This window comes from Sciurus vulgaris, assembly GCF_902686455.1.
Source record: "Sciurus vulgaris genome assembly, chromosome: 17".
Classification (NCBI taxonomy): domain Eukaryota; kingdom Metazoa; phylum Chordata; class Mammalia; order Rodentia; family Sciuridae; genus Sciurus; species Sciurus vulgaris.
In genome coordinates this window covers 18067428-18094079 of record NC_136478.1, presented here as the reverse complement: position 1 = coordinate 18094079, position 26652 = coordinate 18067428, and the positions used below count along the sequence as shown (strand labels likewise).

At 46.8% G+C, this 26652-nt stretch overlaps 2 protein-coding genes across 4 annotated transcripts; both read left to right on the top strand.

Moving 5' to 3' along the window:
- The first annotated feature begins 4402 nt into the window (after positions 1-4402).
- On the top strand, positions 4403-6365 carry THAP11 (THAP domain containing 11). Its single transcript, XM_079117853.1, has one exon. The coding sequence runs from the start codon at positions 4783-4785 to the stop codon at positions 5710-5712; it is 930 nt and encodes a 309-aa protein (XP_078973979.1). The 5' UTR covers positions 4403-4782; the 3' UTR covers positions 5713-6365.
- Positions 6366-8627: 2262 nt separating this feature from the next.
- Positions 8628-25484, top strand: NUTF2 (nuclear transport factor 2). 3 transcript variants are annotated; one of them, XM_079117854.1, is made up of 5 exons: positions 8628-8784; positions 20036-20153; positions 22372-22443; positions 22529-22627; positions 24967-25484. In XM_079117854.1, the coding sequence occupies exons 2-5, from the start codon at positions 20055-20057 to the stop codon at positions 25078-25080; spliced, it is 384 nt and encodes a 127-aa protein (XP_078973980.1). In that variant the 5' UTR covers positions 8628-8784; positions 20036-20054; the 3' UTR covers positions 25081-25484. The 3 variants fall into 3 exon arrangements, with proteins under 3 accessions (XP_078973980.1, XP_078973981.1, XP_078973982.1); XM_079117855.1 differs by lacking the exon at positions 8628-8784 and adding an exon at positions 8911-9226; XM_079117856.1 differs by lacking the exon at positions 8628-8784 and adding an exon at positions 16670-17097.
- The last annotated feature ends 1168 nt before the right edge of the window (positions 25485-26652 follow it).

Genomic DNA, 26652 nt, shown 5'->3' with positions numbered 1-26652 from the left:
CAGCCTCCTGAGTCACTGGGATTACAGACGTGTGCTACTGTATCCTGCTGGCCTCAACTCTTGATCCTCCTACCTCAGGCTTCCAAGTAACTGGCATGTGCCATTACACCTACTACATGTTTAAAATAAACAAACAGTTGGGGCTGGAGTTGTGGCACAGAGGTACAGCACTTGCCTGGCATGTGTGAGGCCCTGGGTTTGATCCTCAGCACCATATAAAAATAAAATAAAGATATTGTGTCCATCTACAACTAAAAAATATTCTAAAAATAAACAGCTGGGCACCATGGTGCATGCCTTTAATCCCACCAACTCAGGAGGCTGAGCAGAAGGATCAGAAGTTAGCCAGGCTTTAAGCAACTTGGTGAGACCCTGTCTCAAAAAAAGAAATAAAAAGTAGGCTGGGGAGATAGCTCATTTGGCAGAGTGCTTGGTTCGATCCCCAACACCGCAAAAAAAAAAAAAAAAAAAAAAAAAAAAAAAAAAAAAAAAAAAAAGAGAAAGGGTTGGGGATATAGCTCAGTAGTAAAGCACCCCTGGGTTCAGTTCCCAAAACTAAAAACAAAAAAACCCAAACAAAAAACGAAGTGTCTAAGTGAGGAAGTGAGGAGAAAGGAGTGAGGAAGGATTGGCAAGAGCCAGACTATACAGGGTTTTGTAAGTTTTAGGAAGGAATTTGGAAAGTATTTTAAATGGACTAGAAAGTCACTAGAGAGATTTAAGCAGAAGTGTGACCTAATCAGATTTTTTTTTGGCATCCATGTGAAGAACAGATTATAGAGTAGGCAAGATTGGAAACACACATGTGATGAGGTTCTTGCCTTTCCATAGCAAACACAGGGCCTTGCATTCTCTACCACTGAGCTGCAACTCCAACTCCCTAGATATACTTTGAGTGTAGAAGATTAATTGTAGATTAAAGGTGATTTTGTGTACTGGAAAGTAGAGTTTATTGAGCAAAATCTTCAATATTCTTCATAAACTTTTTTTTTTTTTTTTTTTGTACTAGGGATTGAACTCAGGGGTGCTCAACCACTAAGCCATATCCCCAGCCCTTTTTTGTATTTTATTTAGAGACAGAGTCTCACTGAGTTGCTTAGTGCCTTGAGGTTGCTGAAGGTGGCTTTGAACTTGTGATCTTCCTGCCTCAGCCTCCTGAGTGGCTGGGATTGCAAGCATGCACCACAGTGCCCAGCTGTCTCTTCATTTTTTAAGCAAGGTGAATCTTAAGACAGGTAGGAACTGAAACATATCAATCGCTGTAAGACAATGAAAATATATAACAGATATGATGATCTTTTGCTGATTTTATCTCTACACATTTTACAAAAATTTAAACAAGTAAAAAAGTGTGCATTCATTTAGACACAATAGCACATGCCTGTTATGCCAGCTACTTGGGATGCTGAGGCAGGAGGATCACAAATTCAAGGCCATTCTAGGTGACTTCATGAGACTCTTTAAAAATAAAAAATAAGCCAGGCACAGTCCCAATGTCCGAGTGTTGGAAATAAGTCAGTTTAACCCCCAAATTGTCCTGTATTTTTCTAAAACATTTTAAGCTTGAGTCCCCTTTGTGATAAAAAACAAAACAAAACAAAACAAAAACAATAAACAGCTGGGCACAGTGGCACATACCTGTAATCCCAGCAGCTCAGGAGGCTGAGGTAGGAGGATCGCTAGTTCAAAGCCAGCTTCAGCAATTTAGCGAAGCGCTAAGCAACTCAGTGAGACCCTGTCCCTAAATAAAATACAAAATAGGGCTGGGGATGTGGTTCAGTGGTTGAGTTCCCCTGAGTTCAATCCCTGGTATCCCCAAACAAACAAAGAACAATAAACAAAAAAGAAGTATGGGTTTGGGGTTGCTTTAATCCCAGCTACTGAGGAAGCTGAGAAGGACTGCAAGTTCCAGGCCAGTCTCACAATTTAGGGATACCCTCCCAACATGAAAAATAAAAAGAGCCAATGGCACACTCCTATAAGCCATTCAAGAGGCTGAGGCAAAAGGATTGCATTTTCCAGGCCAGCCTGGGCAATTTAAGGAGACACTATCTTAAAATCCAATTTTAAAAAGGGCTGGGACAGGGCTGGGTTGTGGTTTGGTTGTAGAGTGCTTGCCTACCATGTGTGAGGCACTGGGTTTGAATCTCAGCATCGCATGAAAGTGAATTAAAAAAAAAAAAAAAAAAAAAAAAAAAGGTCCAGGTGGGGCATTGGTGGCACATGCCTATAATCCCAGCAGCTCTGGAGGCTGAGGCAGGAGTGCTAGTTCAAAGCCAGCCTCCGCAAAAGTCAGGTGCTAAGCAACACAGTGAGACCCTGTCTCTAAATAAAATACAAAATGGGGCTAGGGATGTGGCTCAGTGGTTGAGTGCCCCTGAGCTCAATCCCTGGTTCCCCTCCCAACCTCCCCAACCCCCACTCCACAGCACTTTTTTTGTGTGTGGTGCATGGGGATTGAACCCAGGACCTATGTGCATGTGAGGCAGGCACTCTACCAACTGAGCTATATCCCCAGCCCCACCACTTTAAAAAAAAAAAAAAAAAGTCCATCAACAAGTTAAAAAAAAAAAGGGGGCTGGGACATAGCATAGTAATAATTTGTACTGGGTTCAATCCTCAGTACAAATTAAATTAAGTAAATACAAGGGTCTGAAACCAGCTTAGAGAGTGTTCCTTGTGATGAGCTGACAGATCTGACTCCATGAGAATGTCTTTTTTTTGTTTTTGTTTTTGCTTTTTGTGGTGCTGGGAACCCATGGCCTTGTGCTTACAAGGCAAGCACTTTGCCAACTGAGCTATCTCCCCAGCCCATCCATGAGACTGTTATAGGCCAGACTCTAAGGGAAATGACACAGACTCCATTTTGCTCTGAGACTCCATGTTATGTAGGAAGTAAGCTTCTCCCATGGGAACACCCTGCCTCTGTGCCCATCGTCAGTTACTTAGTGTGACATGATTAACAATACAGAATGATAATTCCTATGTAAAGAAAAATTGCTCTTTTGATTCCTATTGCTCCTAAACAATGTACCATGTGAACAGTGATTGTGTGGATGTTAGTAACCATTCTTTAGTTTGTACCTAGGTAAGGGTCATTTTGACCCACTTCCCCTCTGTCGATGATCTCATGATGTTAATGTGTAATTTCAAATCATAGCAACAGGCACTTATGATTGTGATTTTTGGTATAAGAACCCCTACAACCCTGTGGTCAGGGCTGTTCTCCCAATAGCCATTTTTGGGGGCATTGTGTGAGACAGTCAGCTGGCTGGCTTAATAAAGACTCTCAGATTTGGACTTCTCAGTGGTGATGTGTCTGTTCCTCAGTTGTGCCCCATAACATTCCTGGGTTCAATTCCCAGTACCATAAGGGGAGGGGGTCAGGAAAAAGGGTGAAGAAGGGCAAGATAAAAATGGGAGAAATGGAGAACTCTGCAAAGAAAAGCTAGTTTGCAGGTAATCCTAGTCTATTGTCTGGCTCCTCCCTCGTTTTCACAGACTCATTAGGCTTTAAAACATTTTCTCCCAAAGATGTAGAGAGGGAAAAGTGTTTACAATGATGTCCTTTTGCTTAAAACCCCTCAACGGTTCCCAGTCACCTGCAGAATAAAATAAGAAAATTCTCTAACATGGCCCAGTTTGGTATCTTTCAGCACTTCTGCTACCCTGGCTGTCTGCTCCCATGCCTTTTAAGGGGCAAAAACAGGCTACCATTCCAACCAAGGGCTTAAGGGTTCTCTTTGTAGCCCCTGACCACCACCCCCCTTCCATTTTCTCCTCTGCCTTGTTCATTCCTTTGTAACATTTATTCCTGACTAGCCATCCATTTACAGCATTCACATCTCTTATTGAAAAGATAGATCCTTATCCCTCTAGGGATTCAGGCTCCAAGAGGAAGAGGCCTGGTCGTTCTAGCTCCCTGCAACTCCCTGCACTATGTACTGCAAATAGTTGCCTACTAGTGATTTAGATTAGGTAAATGAGTCAAAGCAGGTTGTCTGGAGAGAGTCTCTAAGGCAGAGAAAGTGGTTCCTGAACTCCTTCGGGCCACCGAGGCCCAGGTTTCCTCCTCTTCCTCGCAGGAACGCGGTCCACTCAAAAGGCATTCAGGATTTGGGAACAGCTTCTGGCAAGTTGCACAACCTCGCCCGAATACGCAGTAACCGGACCTCTTCCTTAGGCGGCGCTCCGAGCCACAGACGTAGAGTTCGCGCGAAGCATCACGGGATTCGTAGTCCGTAGGCTCATACCCATAGCGCTTGCGTACAGCTGAAGCACCCCCCCCCCCTTTACACCCAACCCCGTTAGGATTCCGGGTCCTTATAAGTAGCAATTCCTGCGACAGTATTCCACCCAAACACACTTCTTTCGTCTGCTAAGGATGAGCCAAGCCTGGAAAATAACCTTTTCTAGGCAGACTGCTGCGATGTCCTGAGAAAGCCGCCGGAGTTAAGCACGCCCCCGCCCGGAAGTGAGAGGCTTTTGGCGCGTTGCATTGTGGGGGGCGTAGTCCTCCTTTCCAGGCGGTCCTTCGCGGCGTCCCCCGGCCGACTCCGGAGCGCAGGCGGACGGTCGGGCGGGTGGCGCGGCGCGGGCCGGCGGGAAGCGTATTCTGGGCACGGGGCGCCGGGCCGAGCCGCCTGCGCCCGGCGGCAATAGTGGGAGGCAACCTAAGGCCTCGCGCGGCGCCGCCCGTCGAGGGGCTGGCGGTGGCCGACCGACCGGGCCGTCGAAGAGATCAGGAGGCCGGTGGGCCGGGCCGAGCCGTGCGGCGCAGCCATGCCTGGCTTTACGTGCTGCGTACCGGGCTGCTACAACAACTCGCACCGGGACAAGGCACTGCACTTCTACACGTTTCCCAAGGATGCTGAACTGCGGCGCCTCTGGCTTAAGAACGTGTCCCGTGCGGGCGTCAGTGGGTGCTTCTCCACCTTCCAGCCCACCACGGGCCACCGTCTTTGCAGCGTTCACTTCCAGGGCGGCCGCAAGACCTATACGGTGCGCGTCCCCACCATCTTCCCACTGCGCGGCGTCAATGAGCGCAAAGTAGCACGCAGACCCGCGGGGGCCGCGGCTGCTCGCCGCAGGCAGCAGCAGCAGCAGCAGCAGCAGCAGCAGCAGCAGCAGCAGCAGCAGCAGCAGCAGCAACAGCAACAACAGCCTTCGCCATCCGCCTCCACTGGCCAGACCGCCCAGCTGCAACCAAACCTGGTGTCTGCCTCCGCGGCCGTACTCCTCACCCTTCAGGCCGCTGTAGACAGCAACCAGGCTCCGGGATCCGTGCCCCCTGCGCCCACCACTCCCTCTGGAGAAGATGTGAAGCCCATCGACCTTACAGTGCAAGTGGAGTTTGCAGCCGCAGAGGGCGCAGCCGCCGCAGCTGCCGCGTCAGAGCTGGAGGCTGCTACAGCGGGGCTGGAGGCCGCGGAATGCCCTATGGGCCCCCAGTTGGTGGTGGTAGGCGAAGAGGGCTTTCCAGATACTGGCTCCGATCACTCGTACTCGTTGTCGTCAGGCACCACGGAGGAGGAGCTCCTGCGCAAACTGAACGAGCAGCGGGACATCCTGGCGCTGATGGAGGTGAAGATGAAAGAGATGAAGGGTAGCATCCGCCACTTGCGTCTTACAGAAGCCAAGCTGCGCGAAGAACTTCGTGAGAAGGATCGTCTGCTTGCCATGGCTGTCATCCGTAAGAAGCACGGAATGTGAATGGGTTCCCCTGCGGCTGCAGAACTCCTGGACCCTTGCAGCCCTAGGAATCCTCAGGCTGATGTTGAACTCCCCTGTAGTGTGGTTGACAGTACTGAGGCTTAGGGCAGCTGGATTCTTGCTGGTAATCTGGCACCCTCACTTGGGGCCTCAGACTTAACTGGTGACACCAGCAATTATGACTTTGTGTACCCTCTCTCCCTAGTTTATGTTGCAGATTCCAGTTAAGCAGAGGCTTCAGAATCACTGAACTTGAAACTTACCCTGGAGGGATGCAGGTGGGATGCCCAGAGACTATGAGTTTAGGAAAGCCACACCTTAAGGTTTGCCAGCAATCAGAGACGACTCTACTGTGTGTAAAGATCCAATAACATGAGTTCTTCTTTACATGCTTAACCTTTTCAGGTGCAGCCTGTGATTCTGATGGGGACTAGTTGATCTGTGCCTCTTGTCTCCTAGAACCACCCCATCCATGAGGCCATTTATGGGGGATCTGGGTGACCTGCTGATGGAGATCCAGCTTGCCAGGGACTTAGGTTTATCCTGTTATGTTTGCTACTGGTTACAAATTCTATTTTCTGTACAATTAGTCAGACTAAAGTTTTCACTGTGTTTGTTTGGCAAAACAGATTAAACAAAAAGTAAGGTTTTTATTTGGGTTTCGGCATTTTATTTTTATAAAAATTCAGCTAAGTGTCCTTGAAATTTGGGGAAATAGGCCTATTTGAAAGACCTATTTGAAAGGCTGCCTCTGAGAGTAGATATGCTTCAATCAGGTTTCTCTATAAAGTAACCCTAAGCACGTGGACCCTAGCCTCAAGGTCCTCATAGAGTTCCTGGCCCAGCTCACCCCAAAGAATTTGGAAACTGCACCGAATGGTCCCATGTTTTCTCCTTATGTCCTTTTAACAAGAAGGTGCAACTGAGAATAAGATAAAATCTAAGATAAAGTCGGGCCCGCCTATCTCAGAGTTTTAAATTCCCTCAAATTTTCAGCTGGTGTTGAAGTTTGCTCACCATTTCATCCCTAAGGCCTGGCACTGTTAGGTACACATGTGCATGCAATTACTTAAGCCAGTGAAGACCACAGCTGGAACCAGCCATGGCTCCTTCAATACTTAGGACTCTTGCATAGATGTCTTGGCCTTGGTACATCTTCAATGTGAAAGAGCTAACTCCACAGAGGGCTTTAAGGAGTTGGAATTCGTGAGCCTTTGACTCCTGTTTTTGCCTGCCTTTATCTTTTGATTGGATATTGTAGGAGAAAGGGTGACATTTTTATCTATAGCTCCAAGTAATTGAGCTCAAAACCAATTGAGAGGTTAATGCCTTTGAAGCTATCCTGTTTACTGAGTGATGGGGCACCATAATATGACTTCTTTCTCTTACTTATGAACAAAGCCACCTGTCAGGATTTGCCCTGTGGCTGTGACCTAGAATGGCCCTAAAACTAGTCGGCTTCCCTTTTGGTCCCTTTTGGTCCCTTGGCATTGACATGGGAAACAAGTCTTTTGTGGGGAAGGAGGATACAGCGTAGTTTGTATAGGGGCCCACTTAGGGGATGGATAGGATCTTTGCCTTCCAAGGGCTAGCTGGCTGGTAATCAGATGGTGGAAGCATAGCTATGCACTTCCAGACTGGTCTCTCACATATCACCACTCTCATTCCTTGGAGTGAGGGGCTTTCCCAGGCTTGGGTCTTGCTCCTTAGTGTATCCCTGAGCTCCTGTTCTTTAAGGGGATGTCTGTTGGTGTACTCTGTTTCTCTTGAATCTCTCAGCAGCACTCCCTGGACCTTTTCTGGTGTCTGCAGATTGCTTGCACACAACCTGTCTGTTTTGATTTCCAAGGGAGGTGGAGGACAGTTCACAGAGCAAGGGAGGCCCCAGATGCAGGTGTACCACTAGCAGGGTAACAGAAGAGAGTTCTCAGTGACTGAGTAGTAGAAGCATTTAGTCAGGTAAAGTGGTCTGAGCAGTCCTGGGATTTAATCAAATTTAGTTTGGTCTTACCAGTCATCTCCAGGGTGGCTAAAGGTGCAAAACAGGAGTACTACTGGAAGGAGTACTGAGACCTTAGACCAGGATAGAAGGCTTAAAGCCATTTCCCTTTCTTGTGATCTCCTAGGTTGGCTGCAGAGCCATTTGCCCAGCATGAACCTGACTTAAGACAGGCCTTCCTTCAGATGTTTGTGTTACCAGGGAAACGGTGAAAAGTGTGTTGAAAGTAAAGGGCAAGGGATGGGAGGAGGGTTTACTGATTTCCTAGTCCTTTAAATACTGAGAAAACTTTTGGGTGAGCCAGTTATTTCTCTTTTAATAAAAATTAAAATCATAGTTGTCCTATCTGTTGGAAAGAAAAAAACAATGTTTTGAAGACCCCTCTGTACAAATGTGAGTAATTTCTCCAGACAAGCCTCACCTGAGGGGCATTTGAGATTCGCCCAAGAAAAAAAGTCTAGTCGGCTTCAAACCAGCTTTAGGCCCAACTGGCCCTGGGGCAGAGCTCCCGAATGGTGGGACAACAAAAACTGGGTTCCGCCCCGGCTGGCTTAAGTCCTCACGGCTCAGCTCGAACCGGCAGCCAGAGCCCAAAGGGGAGCGGGATTTCGTGACCTGAACATCCCAGGGGCCCAGGGAGGGACGCCTGGGCCAGCTCGGGGCCAGGCCGGCCTCCTACAGAGGCGGGGCTAACCACCATCGGTCGCACAGCCTGGGCGGGGCCGGACCAGCTGGGACCAGGCGACAACACAGCCCTGACCCTACCCTGGCGCCAACCTTCGTGTTCCAGAGGCTTCCGCTGGACCACAATTCTCAGGGGCTCTCCGGGGCAGCCTCCCTCCCTGACTTAGCCTTTCCTCCAGCGCTGCGGGCCGTGTCTGGGCCTCTACGCGTAGCACACCGGGAACTGTAGTTTTCTCCTGGCGTGCTAATGCCAGAAAGGAGAGTGGCGGGACTGCGTTTCCCAGAGTGCAGCGGGGCGGGCGAGGGAAGGCAGGGGGGAAGGGACAGTCGGTCGCAGACCGCGCTGGGTTGCCGCCGCCGCCGCTGCCGCCATCGTGCCAGCCCCTCGGGTGAGTGTTGGGGCCAGCGTGCCGGGGCGGGGGCTGGGCCGCAGGAGCAGCGCTCTAGGCCGCCGGGAGCCTCTGCTGCGAGTCTCCGGGAGGCCCCTCCCCTCCCCCCCCCGGCGGTCCGAAGCCGCGCGGGGCCCGTGCCATGTGTGGCGCGCGGCTCCGCCTCCCGCCGGTCCTCTGAGGCGGTGGCCTCGGGGAACGCGGAGAGCCAGACAGGCGCCTATCCGGGCTGTACGGTGCGGTGGCCAGGCCTTTTTCTCTAGTTCGGACCATCTGGATGGGGCTCTCCGGGCCCCGCCCCGTCTGGCCTGGCCCGGCCTGCTCGAATCCCGAAAGCTCTCCAGGCAGGCTAGCAGGCGGACACCAACCCCACGTCCCGCCACCCGCCTGCGAAGATCCGGGGATGGGCAGCGCCACCCGGCTCACTCCAGAGCCAGCATGGGTAAGGGGGCCCGCCTGCCGCAGTTGGGGCTTGAGACTCTCACCCGGCCCCCAATCATAGCCCTGCCAGGATGAAAGTGAACGCTCCCTACCTGACTGCCTGCTGAGAGTGCACGAAATCTACCGCTCCCTTCGTGGAACCTATGCTAGCTTCTGCATGGAGGGCAGGGTCGGGGAATCGGTCGCGAGGGGTTCCAAGTGGGACTTTACCTCTGGCCAGTTTGGGAAAATATGGACCTGATGTGGTGGTACGGCTCAGTCACCAGGCCTCAGGTATGGGTGTGTTGGCCCGCTGTATTAGTGGAGGAAGGGAGGAAAGAAGCCAAAAAGATGAAGTTGGAAGTGTGAGCCGCTAAGGCTTTGTTAGACCTCTTAGGCACAGTCCAGTTCTGACGTCAGAACCTCCTAGAGTCAGCATAGAATTACCCTGCAGGAGAGAATGACTCCTTAAGAATGGGGTGACAAGGTGGGGTTTAGTGCAAGAGGAAGTAGAATCCAGGCTTGAGTTCCTTGAACCCAGTGCCAGACAAGACACCACGGTGGAAGGGATCTTTAGGGTGGGGTACATTTGAGCTGTAGGTCTCAGATTCAGACTCTGTGGGGCCCTTTTGAAGCCTGAGTGGCAGAAACAGAGCTGGAAGCTGCAGAAAGCCAGGCTGCCCCATGATTGCTTGCGTCCCAACAGCTGGAGTTGCCTGTGAACAGACAGGAAGCCAACTGGGTCTCGGGAAAGTGCCCTTAATAATGGTTCCAGAGACCCCATAATAGTACCAGCGTTCTGGAAGAAGAGTTGTATCTGGCCACATAGTTACTATCAGTCAGGCTTTGAAAAGGCGCTTTCGTTTGAGTGATAAATTAGGAATTAGTACAGCGAAAACCGTGGAACTTGGGGGAGAGATCATCTGTTAAGCCTTGATTTCTCTGCAGCTTTTGAGCCACAGTTCTTGAAGGAACCACAGCAGCTCCATCTCTGTAGACTTGGCCTCAGCAAGCAAATGCCATCTCTGGAATCAATTCTTCTAATCCACATCTTGGCCCTGGGAAATCAGGTTCATTCAGTATGCTCAGAACAGACCTGGTTTGCCATTGGAATTGGACAATAAGAAGGAACTACCCACAGAACATGTGTAGGGTTAATGAGGTAGGATCTCTTAGAACTAGAGTTATTTCAAGAACCTCTGGATTTTATTGATGCTTTCTAAGTACACAGGTTTCAGGTGAGGTAGGCTTATAGCTATGGATTAGTTTGTATATTGTATATTAGTTTGTAAAATATATTTGTATATTTCACTGCAGGACTTGTGTTTTTTTTGTTTTGGGGTTTTTTTTTCAGTGCTGGGGGTCGAACCCAGGGCCTTGCACATGCTAGGCAAGCACTCTACTACTGAGCTACACCCCAGACCCTTTAAGGTCAAAAAGATACTGTTCCTTTTTCAAGGTTACCCAGGAGTAGGAGGAATTCAGTTCCCTCCCTCTTACTCTAATCCAGTTTCCTGTAACTTTTGTCTGGAATTGGCCATTGCTAGACCTGACTCCTAGAAGTCCTTGACCTTTCTGGAACTTGGCAGGCCATCTAGATTCTCTTCTGAGAACTCTGAGGTTCTTCAGGATCTTATCTGTGCCCTTTGTTTATGTAGGACTGACTTGGAAAGTGGGACCAGACTTGGGGCAGTCAGGATATGTCTGTACAAGCAAGGAGCAGGGTGTGAAGATGCCTGACTTTCATTCAACTTAAAATTTAGGAGCTGGGCACAGTGGTGCATGCCTGTAATCCCTATTTAGGAGGTTGAGGCAGGAGACTGGCAAGTTTGAGATCAGTTGAGACCCTGTCTCAAATAATAAAAATGTAGTTCAGGGACAGAGTGCTTGCCTAGTGTGGTAGCCCTGGATTTAGTCTCCAATACTGAAAAAAAAATTTTGTCCCTTAGTGACCAGGAGTACATTTCTCTCTGAGCCAGGTCTTGCTCTATTCTTGTTCTTTGCAGTTGGTGAATTGGTATGGGATTAATGATTTAAGGGAGATACAGAATTCTCAAATTTTAGAACTGGAAGGTACTTTATGTCAAAATGTCAGGGTCCCTTACTGAGGCATTAGTATCTGACATGAATTTTTTTCCCTCTGTTGGCAGTGATCCTGAGGGATTGTTTTTGTTTCCCCCTGTGCTTTTCTCTAAATGATCTTTTTATTTTTATTTATTTTTTCAGCAACTATTCTTTGGCCCTCCCTGCATGTCCTCTTTTGAGCATAAAATGAAAAATGAAACCTACCTAGCCCTGGTGCTGGGGAAAGGAGGTATCTATGTTGGAGTGACAGAGTAATATTGGTATCATGTGCTGAGGGCCTAATTGAAGAGAACCGCCCGCAGGAGTCCTTAATCATGTGTAGAAGAGGAGGCTTTTGAATGATTAGAGCACCGAAAAGAAAAGACTTAGTGGATCCGCCTTCCTCTCCTGTGTCTGGCAGACACTGCAGAGGGAGGTATACCTCTGGATTGTGTGTCCACAAAGATTTGAGTGAGGCTGTCCCCACTCCAAATTGCTATGACTGTTGGGTTGCAGTCTGCTTGTCTTTGGTCTCCCAGGAGTCTTTGATGAGTGTTTTCATAGTGACTGGGAATCTCACCAGCATTGTCTGTGGTCTTCTGGTCCCCTGGGTGTGTGGCTTCTTCCCTTTTTACTGAGACTCTTATGGTCACCTTGATTCAAGTGCCCGTCAGGGCATCTTTCCAGCATGAGAGAGAGGATTCCTCCCTAGGGATGGAAGGTTCAGCAGACCTAGTCATAGAGGCTCTGTGGGTGTTCTTTCAGCAAATGGCCCTTGCTTGGGGTATTAGAAGGGTGTATAGGAGCCAACAGGGAATTTTTATTTTTATTTTTTGCAGTACTGAGGATTGAACCCAGGGCCTTATACATGCTAGGCAACATTTTACCACTGAGCTACATCCAGCCCTTTCATTTTTTTATTTTGAGATAGGGTCTCACTAAGTTTCATAGGTTAACCTCAAACTAGTGATTCTCCTTCCTTGTTCCCAAGTTGCTGGGATGATAGGTATGTACCACCTCACCTGACCAGCAGGGACTTTAGAAATACCAGTGCTGCTTGTTTTAGAATCTAGTTCCCCTCATCTCAACAGGGCCTCCAGGACAGAGAAACGGTCCTTAGAAGATAGATGAGTGGATCTAAAAAGTCTTCCACAAGATGGGATTTGGAAGTTGGACAGGATTTCTTTAGGCTGATATGGAGCTGAATCTTGTGCTGGGCTTTTTGTTTTATGTTAAGTTTTTTCAGGTGGGCTATTTGAAGGTGTTTGAGTTTTGAATTCAGTTTAAGTTATCTACTCCTTTCCCAGCTTTGACTCTATGTGGCAGGAATTCCTAGAATGGTGAACCATAGGGCATCTTTGCAGGGGGAGAGATAGAGGAACCTTCTGTATCCCTAAGGGAGGCAGCAGTTTGTGGATTATCCCTGGGATGACTTCCAGGCCATGTGAATGATTGTTCTGGTCAGTTCTCTGGGCATCAGGCCTGTGTGCTACCATCACTCTTCTTACTCTGTCATGTCTGCCCAGTGCATGCTCCTGGGCAGAATGCTTTGCTTAGCTCTGGCTATGGCTAAGGAACTGTCTTAGCAGCGAAGAAGGACACAAGGTGGACCTGCTTTTTGACCCAGGTTTCCCACTGCTGGCAGACAAATGGTTGAGAACTTCATTTCACTGTCTTTGGCCTTACTCCTTTTTTTTTTTAAGTCGTAGATGGACACAATGTCTTTTATTTATTTATGTGGTACTGAGGATGGAACCCAGTGCCCCACAGATGCAAGGCAAGCGCTCTACCACTGAACCACAACCCCAGCCCCTTACTTCTTTTTTGTTGGTGGTACCTGCTTTGTGCTGACTCCGTAAGTCCCTAGGCTAGACACAGGGCTGCCTTAGAGATGAGGAACATATCCCCCAACCTCACTGTCATCCTCATCCTCCTGAGAAAGGGTTGTTTGGGGAGCCTAGGCAACTCCGTATCCTCAGTAAACTGTGAGAATTCCGGAATGTTCTTTCTTTGTTGTCCTGGGGATCAGACCCAGGCCTCACACATGCTAGGCAAGCATTTTACCCCTGAGCTGTATCCCCAGCCTGGGTTGGTTGGCTGTTTGTGGGCTTGTTTCTTTTTCTTTTCTCTTTTATTTATTTATATATGTATTTATTTATTTTTATTTTTATTTTGGTACTGGGGTTGAACCCAGGGTGCTTTACCACTGAGTTACACTCCCAGTCCTTTTTGATTTTTAAATTTTAAGACAGGGTCTTGCCAAATTACCAAGATTGGCCTTGGAATTTGCACCCTTCTGTGTTGACCTCCTGATCACTGGGATTACAGGCATAGGCCACTGGGCCTAGTGGTTGTTTCTTAAAGCCTCCACAATTCCATTGGTGCCAGTTGGTTTCCCCAGGATGGAAACTAGAAGGCCTGCTGGCCCCTTAAAGGGTCTCTCGGTGGATCCATTCTGCCTGCAGGTGATTTCAGGTCTAAAAATTTGTCTCTATGTTAAACCTGCTTTGACCTGGCAAGCATGTGCTCAGGTATTTTCCATCCTGAGGTATATGGAGCTTGCTGATTTCAAAGGGGAAGAAAAGACCTGGGCTCTGTTCCTTACCACCTTATTTTGCTATTCTGCTATCCCACATTGGTTCTCATCTATTCCAGTCCTGGTCATCTTCATGAACATTCTAATGCTAACTGCCAGAGACCTTGTATGTGTGGTCTTGAATTCCTTCATTCCTTCCTTTTTTTTTTTTCACAGTGCTGGTGATTGAACCCAGGACATTGCACATACTCAGCAAGCACTCTACCACTGACCTACATCTCCAGCCCTTTTTATTTGTTTGTTTTTGGTGCCAGGGATTGAACCCAGGGGTGCTTAACCACTGAGCCATATCCTCAATCCTGTTTATTTTTGAGACCATGTCTTGTTAAGTTGCTTAGGACCTCACTAAATTGCTGAGGCTAGTTTCAAACTTGCGATCCTCTTGCCTCAGTTTCCCAAGCCACTGGGATTTTAGGCATGTGCAACTGTGCCTGGCACCAGTCCTTTTTTTTTTTTTTTTCCCTAATAATGTTATTTGCAACAGGGTCTCACCAAGTTTCCCAGACTGGTCTTGAGCTTGCGATCCTGCTGTCTCAACTTGACCTCCTGAATTGCTGGGATTACAGGCACGTGACACCATTATTCCTGGCTCAAATTGCTTCTTAACCTTATGACTTCTTCATTTACTGAGTGAAGATACTCATACCAGCTTTACAGGTCTTGTTTTAAAGCTCAAATGAGAGAACATGTGGAAGAGTTAGGCTTAGAAGACATGTTCCTTTTACCTATTGTGGATTGTTTGCTCCTTTATTCCCCTGTTCTCAGTTTGGGGATGTCACAGCAGTGTTGGCCAGGCATGGTAATGGCAGATCACAGGAGTGGTCACTTAGAGATGGGGATGTAGCTCAGTAGAGTACTTGTCTAGAATGTGCAAAGCCTTGGGTTCAATCCCCAGTATTGGGGAAATAAAACTAGGAGTGGTCACTTAGGGACCTCAGGCCCTACTAGGAAAACTAATTCCCTGTGTACCTTACTAAGTTAATGGCATGAAGCTCTCAGTTCACATATGGGAGCTGTTTGGGAAGACTGAGGCACCAGAGATCTTTTGAGCCACCTGAGAAATGAGTTGCAAGTGTAGGGCAGAGAGACCAAAATGCAGGTCTCAGGATTCTACTTGTGGATCAATTAGAGCAGCCCAATGTCTCTGGAGGCCTCCAATCAGGCAGAAGAGGAGGAATCGGCCCATGCAGTGCTGGGAGCACCTAGACCTCAGGTGTTCAGCTCAGAAAGTGTTGTCTGGCCAGTCATTTGGCATCTTTCCAGACTTGAAGCAGAGGGGTGGTAGGCTAGGCAGTTGCCATTCCTGGATCAAGGGGCCTCCCTGCAGGAGGCTCAGATCTTTTTCCTATTGTTGACCTAGTATTCACCTGGGAACTGATAACTCCTCGCAACTGGGTCCTCTGTTATGACCCTTAGTTATTTCTCTCACATGCCCATAACTGCTAATGAGACAGGGTCAGAGGGTCACACAACAAGGGAGAGGTGGAATAGGCTAGAGGCCAGGTCTTCTTTTTTTCTTTAAACAGGAATTTTTTTTTTTTAATTAAAATCTTTTTTTATCTTTACAGACTGCATTTTGATTCATTGTACACAAATGGGGTACAACTTTTCATTTCTATGGTTGTACACGATGTAGATTCACACCATTCATGTAATTGATGTATATACATAGGGTAATACTGTCTGTTTCATTCTACTATCTTTTCATCCCCCTCCCACCCCATTTTCCTCTACACCATCCAAAGTTCGTTCATTCTTCTCTTCCCTCTATCTTCCCCCCCCCCCCGTTATATATTATCGTGCACTTACCAGAGAAAACATTCGGCCTTTGGTTTTTTGACCTTGGCCTATTTCACTTAGCATGATGTTTTCCAACTTCATCCATTTACCAGCAAATGCCATAATTTTTTATTCTTCCTTATGGCTGAGTTATATTCCATTGTGTATATATACCACAGTTTCTTTATCCATTCGTTAGTTGAAGGGCATCTAGGTTGGTTCCACAATCTAGCTATTGTGAATTGAGCTGCTATGAACATTGATATGGCTGCATCACTGTAGTATGCTGATTTTAAGTCCTTTGGGTATAAACCAAGGAGTAGAATAGCTGGGTCAAATGATGGGTCCATTCCAAGCTTTCTGAGGAATCTCCATACTGCTTTCCAGAGTGGCTGCGCCATGTACAGAGAAACAACATGTATCCCATTTGTTTACAATAAAAAAAAAAAAAAGAAAAGAAAAAACAGAGTGGCTGCACCAATTTGCAACTCCACCAGCAATGTATGAGTGTGCCTTTTTCCCCACATCCATAAGGCCAGGTCTTTGAGGTGTGCCTGCTATTCAGCCACAGCTGCTCCTCAGATAACCAGGACCTCAAGTGAGACTGTTGGTCAAGCCCCACCTGTTACTCCATAGACAGATAACTGGGTGGATGACAAATGATCATATTCTGGCAACTTAGAAGGTATAGGTGGAGGGGAAGTGGGTCACTGGGCCACTTAAATTGAGCAGGATTTGCTGGCGTTCAGTCCTCCAGACAAGGACTCCCATGAATTTATGTACTCAGTCAACAAAAAGTTACTGTTGAACCAGGCACCATGGGAACAGGGGTGACTAGAGAGGTGGTCCTTGATCAGGGAGACAGACCATAAACAGGTATGTAAGTGGGACAATCTATGTGATGCTGAGAAAACAGTACAGGAGGTGAAATGAGTATCTGGACAGCTACCTAGACTGGGTAGTCAGTAAAGTGTTGAGGTGGTAATATTTTATTGACATTTGTGACGGAGCTAGGGATGTGGGGGCAAGAATAAGCCAAATAGAAAAGGCAATATTCGCAAAACCCTTAGGTAAGGAAAGCATCAGCATGTTCCAGAAACAGGAAAATGCCTAATGTGGCTGCCAAAGAGGGAGGGGAGTGGACAGCAGGAGACAAAGTTGGGCAGTTGGGAATGGCAACTAAACCTTAGGGAGTCAGAACAGTCTGAAATTGTTCATAAGACTGGGGCAACCCTACCTCTGCACATTTCTTGGGAGAAGACCATGGTTTTTGAGACATTCTCAGAGGGTCTTTGCACCCACAGAGACCTAAGGGTCAGTGGAGGCTGATGTTCAGTGGGTGATAGCTCCTCGAGGAGTCTGGCCTGTCAGCTTGCGGACGGTTGGGGTGAAGCAGGAAGTGATGTGGTCAGCGGCCTCTCAGAAGAGCTGTAGGAGAAGCCATCAGGATGAAGGTCAGTCCCCAATGTGATGTGAGGCTGCCTCTGAGCCTTGGTATTTTGTTTCCTTCCAGGCTTTTATTTCCATGGTAAATGTGTTAGGAATGCAGTCAGGGCTTACCAGCCCTCCTTCTGTAACACCCACAGCCCAGGGCACAGTGCTTCTGAGCAGAGGAGCAAGGCCTGTGTGTTAATAAGGGTTTGCACACAGGTTGAGGTCAATATTGGGATCAAGGAAGGAGTCCCTAAACAGGTAGGGTCCAAATGATGATTTGGGGGGAAGAGCCAGAACTGATCAGGCAGATGAGGGTATACTGGCAGGAGATTCACCTGTGCATAAGTCCAGGTGAGCAAGTACTGGACAAGTTATGGGGTGTGTGTGTGTGAGAGAGAGAGAGAGACTAGATCAAGGTAGGAGAAAATGGTTGCAAGATGGGAACAAGTGGACCGTGGATGACCACTGGCAGAGTTTTGGGGATTTGGTCTTTAAACCAGGATTGAGAGTGTTGTAGGATAGGAATGTGACCAGCTTTGTGTTTCAGAGCTTGGGAATGCAAAGTTCACAGAGAACGAGTGCTAGCCCTGACTAGAAACCACAGAGTTAATACTGATGGGTTGGACAAGCTTGGGGCAAGACCTCCCCACATTGCTGAACCTGTTTGCTCATCTGTAAGGGAAAATGACAGTGGAATCCAACCACATGTTTATTGTGATCACAACATAGAAATAAACAAATTTGAAGGTCAAGTAGGCCTGGAACAAAGTTAGTATTGTCTTCAGGGGCTGCTCTTTCCATCTTTCAGGAAAAGGCCTCAATCCATATAGATTTGAAGGTTCCTCTTCATACTTTCTGGAGAGATCACTCTGCCCCACCAGACTAGAGAGCCCTTTTGTTCGTTTATTCCTATACCATTACTCCAGTCAAGTAGTTTGTATTAGAAAGTTATACCATTAAGAACAATACTAGAAAAGGAAAAAAACACCCCCACTTTCTGTGTCCTACCATGTGGCATCACTTGTCTTGTGTTTGGATCAACTTCCAGCTCTAGTCCTCCTCCCTGCATCTCCAGCTTCCTGGTTCCCTGCCCTCTGTTTACATGCCCTCAGATATCTGCTGGTACTATTTCTTCTGATTGGCATACACTTTTTCTAGGACCTTCCCTGAAGACTGTCCAACCCTGCTATGGGTTGGGGTAGGAGAGATGGCTCAATTCATTCCGACAGCCTTATCCCTACCCACTGGGCAAGGCATCTTGGGGGATGCTATGGGATTGGGGCACAACTGAGTAAACGAAACACAGTGAATACTAGTTGGAGAGACTAAAATGTGTGTTGGGGGTGGTGCTATGCTATTGCCTCAGGTACTTTGAGTGTTTCTGTGGGTACAGCCTTTGATCCCTTGGAAAAGTACCCAAGAGAACAACTGAGACTAGATGTAGGTCCTCTGCTTTTCCCACTAGTTGACTTTTTCTTGGCAGGGTACAAATTGGGACACACCTTCTGTTCCTGTATAGGTGTGGCCAGATCCAAGCTTTCTTCTCTGCTTTTTTTAGACCATCCTGGACATTTCTTAGTCATCTCAGCACTGAGCTTCTATTTTTAGTGCTACTACCTCCTAGGGGACCTAAAATTAAAAGTTGGCTTAGTTTCCTATATCCTTATTGACTGGATTGTTGGTTATAGGCTGGGGGATTGACTATGTTGTGACTGTTGCTACCTGCTGGCTCCTCTGGCCTTGGGTGAGGTCACAGGAACTGGAGCAAGTCAGTTCTTACCACACTGAGCAAGAGACTTACCAAGTGAAGCTGTACAACCATTGGCAACATTAGGGTTAGGATTCCCATTTTATAGGGCAGGCTGAGGAAGAACTCCCTTTAAGGTAGTGACTGATGTCATGGTTATCTGCTGGAATTGAACCCACCTCCTATTATCAGGATGGAGGTATGCTCCTCTACATCCAAAACAACTACAGAACATTGGGTCTGCAGGGAAATGTGGACCCCCTACTTGGGAGGAGCCTAGCAAAGCCTGAGTGGCCCTCTTACCTTGGGGCTTGGGCTTTCTGTTCGGAGTCCTTGGGATTATCATCTGACTGGAAAGGGGATTCCCCTTAAGAGACCCCATAGGTATGAAGGCAGTGCTGGGATGGGAGGATGTAAAGAAATGACATGCTTTTCCCTTCTCCGTAGAAGAGCTATCATTACTCTGATCCCCTGAACTCATGGCCTCAGCTCTGAGGCAGGGAAAAGTCATCCTCATCAATGGAGATGTGCCTCAGAAAGGGCCAGATCAGGTATCACCTAACCTTATAGATGCCAACTGCTCCCTTGAGGCTAAGGTTAGAGAGTCACTTGCTATTTTTGTCAGAAGTGGGGCCTTGAGGAGCCATCACTCCCCGACTCTCACTGGATCTTCCCCCACCTGCCAACAAAACCCTGGGATATTGTTGGGGCCTGAGGTCTGCAATTGAAACATTCCATACATAGACGTCAATAATTTCTGGTCTGTGAAGTAGGAAGGATAGCAGTAACTCTGGCTCTAGGTTGTTGAAAGGATTAAATGAAAACAGGGGGCTGGAGCAAGTGCTGAGCTGCTCCTTCAAGGGCCTACTCCTTATTGGAATTTGCAGGATCTGGTCTGATTTTCCTTTCTCAGGGCTCTACCCTCAACACCCATCCTGTGTGCTCCACAACTTTGGAACCCCTCTGTCTCATCAACCAGGAGCTCCTCAAAGGAAGGACTGACTCTCGTCCTTCTCTGGGATTCCAGCATTGGTCTAGCTTGGAACAGATCTCCTACCAGATCTCTAGGACCTTTCCACGTTCCTTAAGAGAACAGACCTCAGCAAAGAATTCCCTGTGCAAGGAGGCCAGGGAAGGATAGGGGTCAATGGCTGACTACCTCCTGATCTTGGAATACAAACACTTCCCTTTCTGTCTCACTGATCTTGCAGGTCTCAGTGACGCTCCAGAATGGGAGACAAGCCAATTTGGGAGCAGATTGGATCCAGCTTCATTCAACATTACTACCAGTTATTTGATAATGACAGAACCCAACTAGGCGCAATTTATGTAAGTTTCCAGCTTTATGACCAGAGTAGAACTTAAGGGGATCAATTCAGATGTTGGGCCAGTGAGCTGGGATGTAGCTCAGTGGGAGAGCACTTGCCTAGCATGTGTGAGGCACTGAGTTTAATCCTCAGCACTGTGTAAAAATAAAAAAATAAAGGTATTGTGTCTGTCTACAAACATATATATAACCAAGACCTGGCTCAACTACTTTTTTTTTTTTTTTTTTTTTGGTGGTGCTGAGGATCGAACCCAGGGCTTTGTGCTTGCAAGGCAAGCACTGTACTAACTGAGCTATCTCCCCAGCCCTGACTCAACTACTTGATCCACGCATTTCCTTCTGTCATCTTCCATAAGAGTGGGGATTTTACTGTCTTGGACAGAGGGTTCTGGGCTTACCATTCCATGTGGCCAGCACCTTACCAGGACACATGGTCCTGAGAGTGCCTCTGTTCCAGATTGGGTAGCAGCAGGCAGAGGCTCAGGCTCATGGTACTCTCTGGAGGCAGCAGCCATGAACGTCTTCAGGGCAAAGCTGAGCTCTCCTGGAGACCCCAGGTTCAGCTTCCCCGGAGCCAAAAACCCCTGAATGCATGTGGGAAACGAAACCCTTCTATGTAGGCATTGTTTACTACTATTTTAATGGTGTTCATTTATACTTGTACTTGACCGTGCCTGAAATTCAATCATAGAGATGCAATTTATCAGGCCACAGATCTGCCCAGGATGCTAGCAGGTCTGCCCAGAAAGTTAGCAACAGGATTCATTCAGGCATAGCCTCAGAGCTTGTTAGGATGTGGGCAAAATCTCTTTTGTCTACTTTAAAAAATCAGGGAACACTTAGAAATTTTAGAAGAAAGAAAGGACTGTTACCAGTGAAAGACCAAATCCAGCATAAATATTACAAATATTAAGATGATTGTCATTACAAATAGAGACTTTCTTTTCCAGTGCTGGGGATCAAACCCAGGGTCTAATGCATATTTGATATCAACTTTTTTGTTTGTTTGTTTGGCAGTGCTAGGGATTGAACCCAGAGTCTTGTGCTTGCAAGGCATGCACTCTACCAACTGAGTTATATCCCCAGCCCCAAATACCTGCACTTTCTTTTTTTTTGTGATGCTGGGGATTGAACCCAGGACATTGAGCTTGCAAGGCAAGCACTCTAGAAACCGAGCTACATCTCCAGCCCTGGTATCAACTCTTAATTAAAGCAGGTCTGACATAGAAAAGAGAGTTTAGCAAAGTCCTAAAAGAGTGCTTAATATATATTGTTTCATAATCCTTAGCACATTTCCCCTTTGAAGATTAGGAAACTATGACTCAGAAAAATAAGTAACTTGCCTAATGTCATCACTGGAAGTAGCAGAGACCTTTTTGAGTTCTGCCTCTGAAGAAAGGGAAGATTTGGGGCATCAAAGGGCTAAGATAATGGATTACATGTGGCATTTTGTCTATTGGTGGTAGTCTAGGGTCCCAGGCTATCCCCTGAGAGGCCTTGTTAGCCTCCATCCCTCCCTGACCCATGAATACCCAGAAGGCTACCTAGAAAGGCCACAGTAGAATTCAGTCACAAAACTTGAGATGGTAATGAACATGGGATTTTTCCAAGTTATTTATTTTTTTAAATTTCGTTTTGTTTTTGTGGAACTGGGGATTGAACTCAGGTCCTCACACATGCTAGGTGGCAAGCACTGAGTTAAATCCTCAACCCATATTTTAAAAAAAATTTTTTGAGACAGGGTCTTGCTAAATTATCCAAGATAACTGTGAATTTGTGATTCTCCTGCTTCAGCTTCCCAAGGAACTAGGATTATAGGCAAACACCACTATACCCAGCCCGAGTCATTTCTTATGACGTCTCCAGGGCTGACGCTTACTGACCATGCATCAGTATGGCTTTTAACTGAGCACTAGCCACATATGACCCTCCAGGAGCCCATGCAGATCAGAGGCCATATGATCTCTTGAATAACAATGGAAAATGAACTCAATAAGTATATTTTGTTAAATAGGAGTTTAGAGTCTGGGCCCATGGACCAATGGGGTGTAATTTTTAAAAGTTGTCAATACTATAAAGTTTGGGACTACTTTTAGTCCCCCTGTTTGCAGATAGGGAGACTGATGTGTGGACTCATTTTCCCAAACAAGACCTTTTTTAGAGCCTTAGAGATATTCCTTGTACTGAAGCCCTGACCCTGGGTTTCCTGTGCATTTTTAGATTGACGCATCATGCCTTACGTGGGAAGGACAGCAGTTCCAGGGGAAAGCTGCCATTGTGGAGAAGTTGTCTGTAAGTAAGGGCCAGAGCTGGCATGTGGGCAGCTCCTTCCTTGCCCCTTCTGACCTCAACCCATGGACCATTCTTTCTCTTGCAGAGCCTTCCGTTCCAGAAAATCCAGCACAGCATTACGGCGCAGGACCATCAGCCCACGCCAGATAGCTGCATCATCAGCATGGTTGTGGGCCAGCTAAAGGTAGCTACAATGCTGCAGTAGTAGTGGGCAAATAGAGCAGAACTCTGGACCCCTGCCTTTCCTGTGTATGTGATCTACTTATCAAAGGAACATCCAGATAAAGTGATTGTCTAGACCTGCATAGTTCTTTTTCTTTTCTTTTCTTTTTTTTTTTTTTTTCTTTTTTCTTTTTTCTTTTTTTGGTGCTAGGGATTGAACCTAAGACCTTACACTTGCTAGACAAGAGTTCTACTACCAAGCCACACCCCCAGCCCTGCAATTTTAGATTTTATTAAAATTAAATAAAATTTAAATGTAGTTCCTTGGTTGTACTAGGCATATTTCAAGTGTTCATGGTTAGTAATAGTCTGTTGAACAGCACAGATACAGAACATTTCTGTTATTGCAAAGTTATAACAGAACAATGATCTAGAGTCTATAGAAAAAGGACAAAAGGTATAGAAGGAGAGTTGGGCTATGGTGCTAAGCCCTTGAGCCCCTGAACTACCTCAAGGTATTAGACTAGCCAGCTGGATGCTAAGGGGCAGTGCCCTTTTGAAGCCTGTGCTGCTGCTACCTGACCTGGCTCCTCATCTGCATAGAAAAGCAAATTTCTGGAACTCCTGCATTTTTCTTTCCTTTTCTCAAGACCTGTCATTCTGTCCAGCATGGAGGCACATGCCTATAATTCCAGCTACTTGGGAGATAGAAGCAGGAGGACCTAAAGTTTGAGGCCAGCCTGAGCAACTTAGTAAAACTCTCAAAATAAAAACTGAAAGGGCCTGAAGGTGAAGCTCAGTGGTAGAGCACCTTTGTGTTCAGTCCCCAGTATTGGGCGGGAACCAGACTTGTCAAACTTGTCAAAGCCTTCCTTTGGCCCATCGGACCACCAGTAACTCTTGAAGAAACCTGTGGCGCTCCAACAGATTCTGTTTTCAAAACACCTCTTCCAGCCAGGTATGGTGGCTCACACCGGTAATCCCAGCAACTTGGAAGGCTAAGACAGAAGGATCACAAGTTTAGGCTAAATTCAACAACTTAGTGTATCCCTGTCTTGAAATAAAAAATAAAAAGGGCTGGGGGTGTAGCTCGGTAAAGCACCCCTGGGTTCAATCCTGGAATCGAAAAATAAAAATTAAAAAAAATAATACTCTTCCCAAAACAAAAAAACTTAACTGCTCCTTGGCCAGGTCCCACTCTCCTAGAAATATGTATGTCATGGTGGGACTCAATGTAACAGGCTCACATGCTTTCCAAGGCTAGTTAGGTCAGGACTTCCCAAGTCCAGTGTGGTTGTGGAGGGAGGAATATCCTAAGCCTCCTCGGTGGACCCTGAGATACATGCTTTCTGACTTTCCTGTCAGTTTCTTGTGTCTGTCCAAGATGTTCTGCCCAGAGCTTGTGTCTAATTAGGCTCTCAGGATTGAAGAGATATCTCCAAGACACTCAATGCCTACTTTCTTAGTTGGGGGTGGTAAACAGTGCCCCCTCCCACCTGGTTTCTGATTTTCATGATGTTTCTGTCCAACCTAAAGTTCCCAGTGACTGATTTGCTTCTTTGTTGACATTAATTCTCAGAAACACCATTGATGTTGGAGACAGCAGTGATTAGCTGGACTGTTAATTTAGTTAGGCCTCATCCCAGTTTTCTGCATTTTGGCTATAAGTTTCTCACTTCTTTTTCCATTGCATTGTTATATATTATACAACAGGAAACAGATTGCCCAAGTTTATGCTGTTTTTTTTTCCCCTGTAGAGCTGTGAACCATTGTGAACTCAGTTTTTTAACCTTTATTTTTTAAAATTTATTTTTATGTGGTGCTGAGGATTGAACCCAGTGCCTCACACATGCTCAGCAAGTGCTCTACCACTGAGTCACAACCCACAACCCCAGAACTCAGTTTTAAGCCTTTTCTCACTCAGCCCCTGTCAGTATTAGCAATAGTTTCTCCAGATTGAATTGAATGGCATTATCAAATGCTAAGACTGCCCTTTTTTAGTATTGTAAATCACATGGTAAGTACTATAAGATTCTTCTAAAATTTTGATCTTTTGTGCCCAGAGATATGGGTCTGAAGGCAGGTATATCCTTTACTCCATTGTTGAAGCTAACTGGTGAAACAATCTGTATTTTTAATGCATATGGCAGTGAGAGCTGCCATCTATTGGCCTTTATGTGCCCAGTGCAGTGTTTCATACAGTATATCAATTTGCATTCACAAGTACCCATTAGTTATACTGGAATATGAGTCTAGGACAAAAGGGTCTGATCCGAAGTTCACATTCTCCACCCTACTGCACTACCACTGAACTTTCTTTCCCTTGGTCCTCCCACTGAATCATTTTCTCTCTCCTCACAGGCTGATGAAGACCCTATCATGGGGTTCCACCAGATGTTCCTATTAAAGAACATCAACGACGCTTGGGTTTGCACCAATGACATGTTCAGGCTTGCCCTGCACAACTTCGGCTGACCTCCTCCTGGCCAGGCACTCATGCTGTTTCCTCCTCCCTCCTCTTCCCAATACTATCACACTCCTCCAGATGCTCCAAATATCATACACAAATGAGCAGGGCCACAGTGGGAGTGGGCGCAGTGCGCTGCTGCCACCAAGGTTTTGTGCATGATGTTTGGACACTAGACTAGATGCATCTGACAGGAGAAGTTTGTGTTGTACCAGCGCATGCCTTGGAAAGACTTAAGTAATGCAAAAGGTTGTCTTTTTTTTTTTTTTTTTTTTTTTTTAATCTACTGACAAGTTGCTCTAGTAACCCAAAGACGTGAAGGAGAAAGCAGCTGCCTCACCGCCCAGATATTGATTTGTTCAGATGTTTCAATGCCTCATGATACAATAAAACCACGAAAATTTTCTTAACAGTTTAAATTGTTTTAATTAGTTTAATAGTTGATTAGGCATCAATAACTACCCTGTTCCATTGTCTCTCATACCTCATCCTCCCACCTCTGCCCTAACTCAGCAATACCTGCTGCAAGGAGAATAGGGGCAGAAGCACACTCCTAGCTAGCTTTTCTCAAGTCCTGTGGGCCAGAGTTCTCCACAGCCTAACTGGTCTTAAAGCAAACAGAGATTGGGGTCTGGCCTGAAGCTTCTCTTGTACTGAAGCCTGTGCCATGAGTTCTGACACTTGTGACCTCTGCCCTAGGTAGGTTCAGGGCTCCAGTAGCAGGAGGATCCTGAATCCTGTTGCTGAAGAGATCTTTGCACAGATGATCCACCAGGTTCAAGCCTCTGAGGCTCAGGTCTCAAGAAAAATGACAGAAGGAACTTTTTGGTCACCAGAATGGTCAGGATCACATCCAGGGTGCTCCATATCCCACAAGCCAAGCAAAGGGCAGCCCAGATCCTGTACCACCTGCTTGGGATATCATTGCCCACAGAGCTAGGCCCTACTGGGTTGGAGTATAGATTTGGAGCAGTGGAAGAAGTCAGTCTGAGCATGAGGGATTCATATTCTATCAGTTCTCAGACCTCTTGAGCATTTCCTGTCCACCCCCTGTCATACACACTCCACACCTTCAAATCCTATGAAGTCAATTATTTGGACAGTTTCTGCTCCTCAGTTTTGGGGGCAGAGGTCTTGACCAGTACAAATTCAGCCTCTCTGCCTGACACCTCTGCCTAGTGAAAACCTAGTAGCAAAGTAGTAACTGCAGACTAGAACCAAACCCAGAATTTTGGGCTAATGCGGTCAGAGGTCTTAGGATTGGAAAGGGCACCCCAGCTCAGGCTGATCTGTAAAGGCATAACTTTCCCCTCTCCCCCTCTGTGGGGGAAAGTAGGATTTTCTCAGACCCCTCAGGTTTCCTGGCTAAACTGGGCACAGGGCTGGATGTGCTGTTTGGGAAGACAGTATATTTAGATTTCAGTGAGACTGGTCTCCAGCTGCTGTGTATTTGGGGGAGTTTGGGTGGGGGAGAGGTAGATGCCTGCTGCCTCTTAAACCACCCTGTATAAAACCTGCAATACAGCTTCCATGTATCTGTACCTGAAATGTCTGCAATAAAAAGAGGTGTTTGTAAACTC

Excerpts from the sequence above, each read along its gene's own strand:
- THAP11 (XM_079117853.1), top strand. The coding sequence starts at position 4,783 with ATGCCTGGCTTTACGTGCTGCGTACCGGGCTGCTACAACAACTCGCAC.
- NUTF2 (XM_079117854.1), top strand. The coding sequence starts at position 20,055 with ATGGGAGACAAGCCAATTTGGGAGCAGATTGGATCCAGCTTCATTCAA. Across the intron at positions 22,444-22,528 it reads CCATTGTGGAGAAGTTGTCT|AGCCTTCCGTTCCAGAAAAT; the intron begins GTAAGTAAGGGC and ends TTTCTCTTGCAG. Across the intron at positions 22,628-24,966 it reads TGGTTGTGGGCCAGCTAAAG|GCTGATGAAGACCCTATCAT; the intron begins GTAGCTACAATG and ends CTCTCCTCACAG.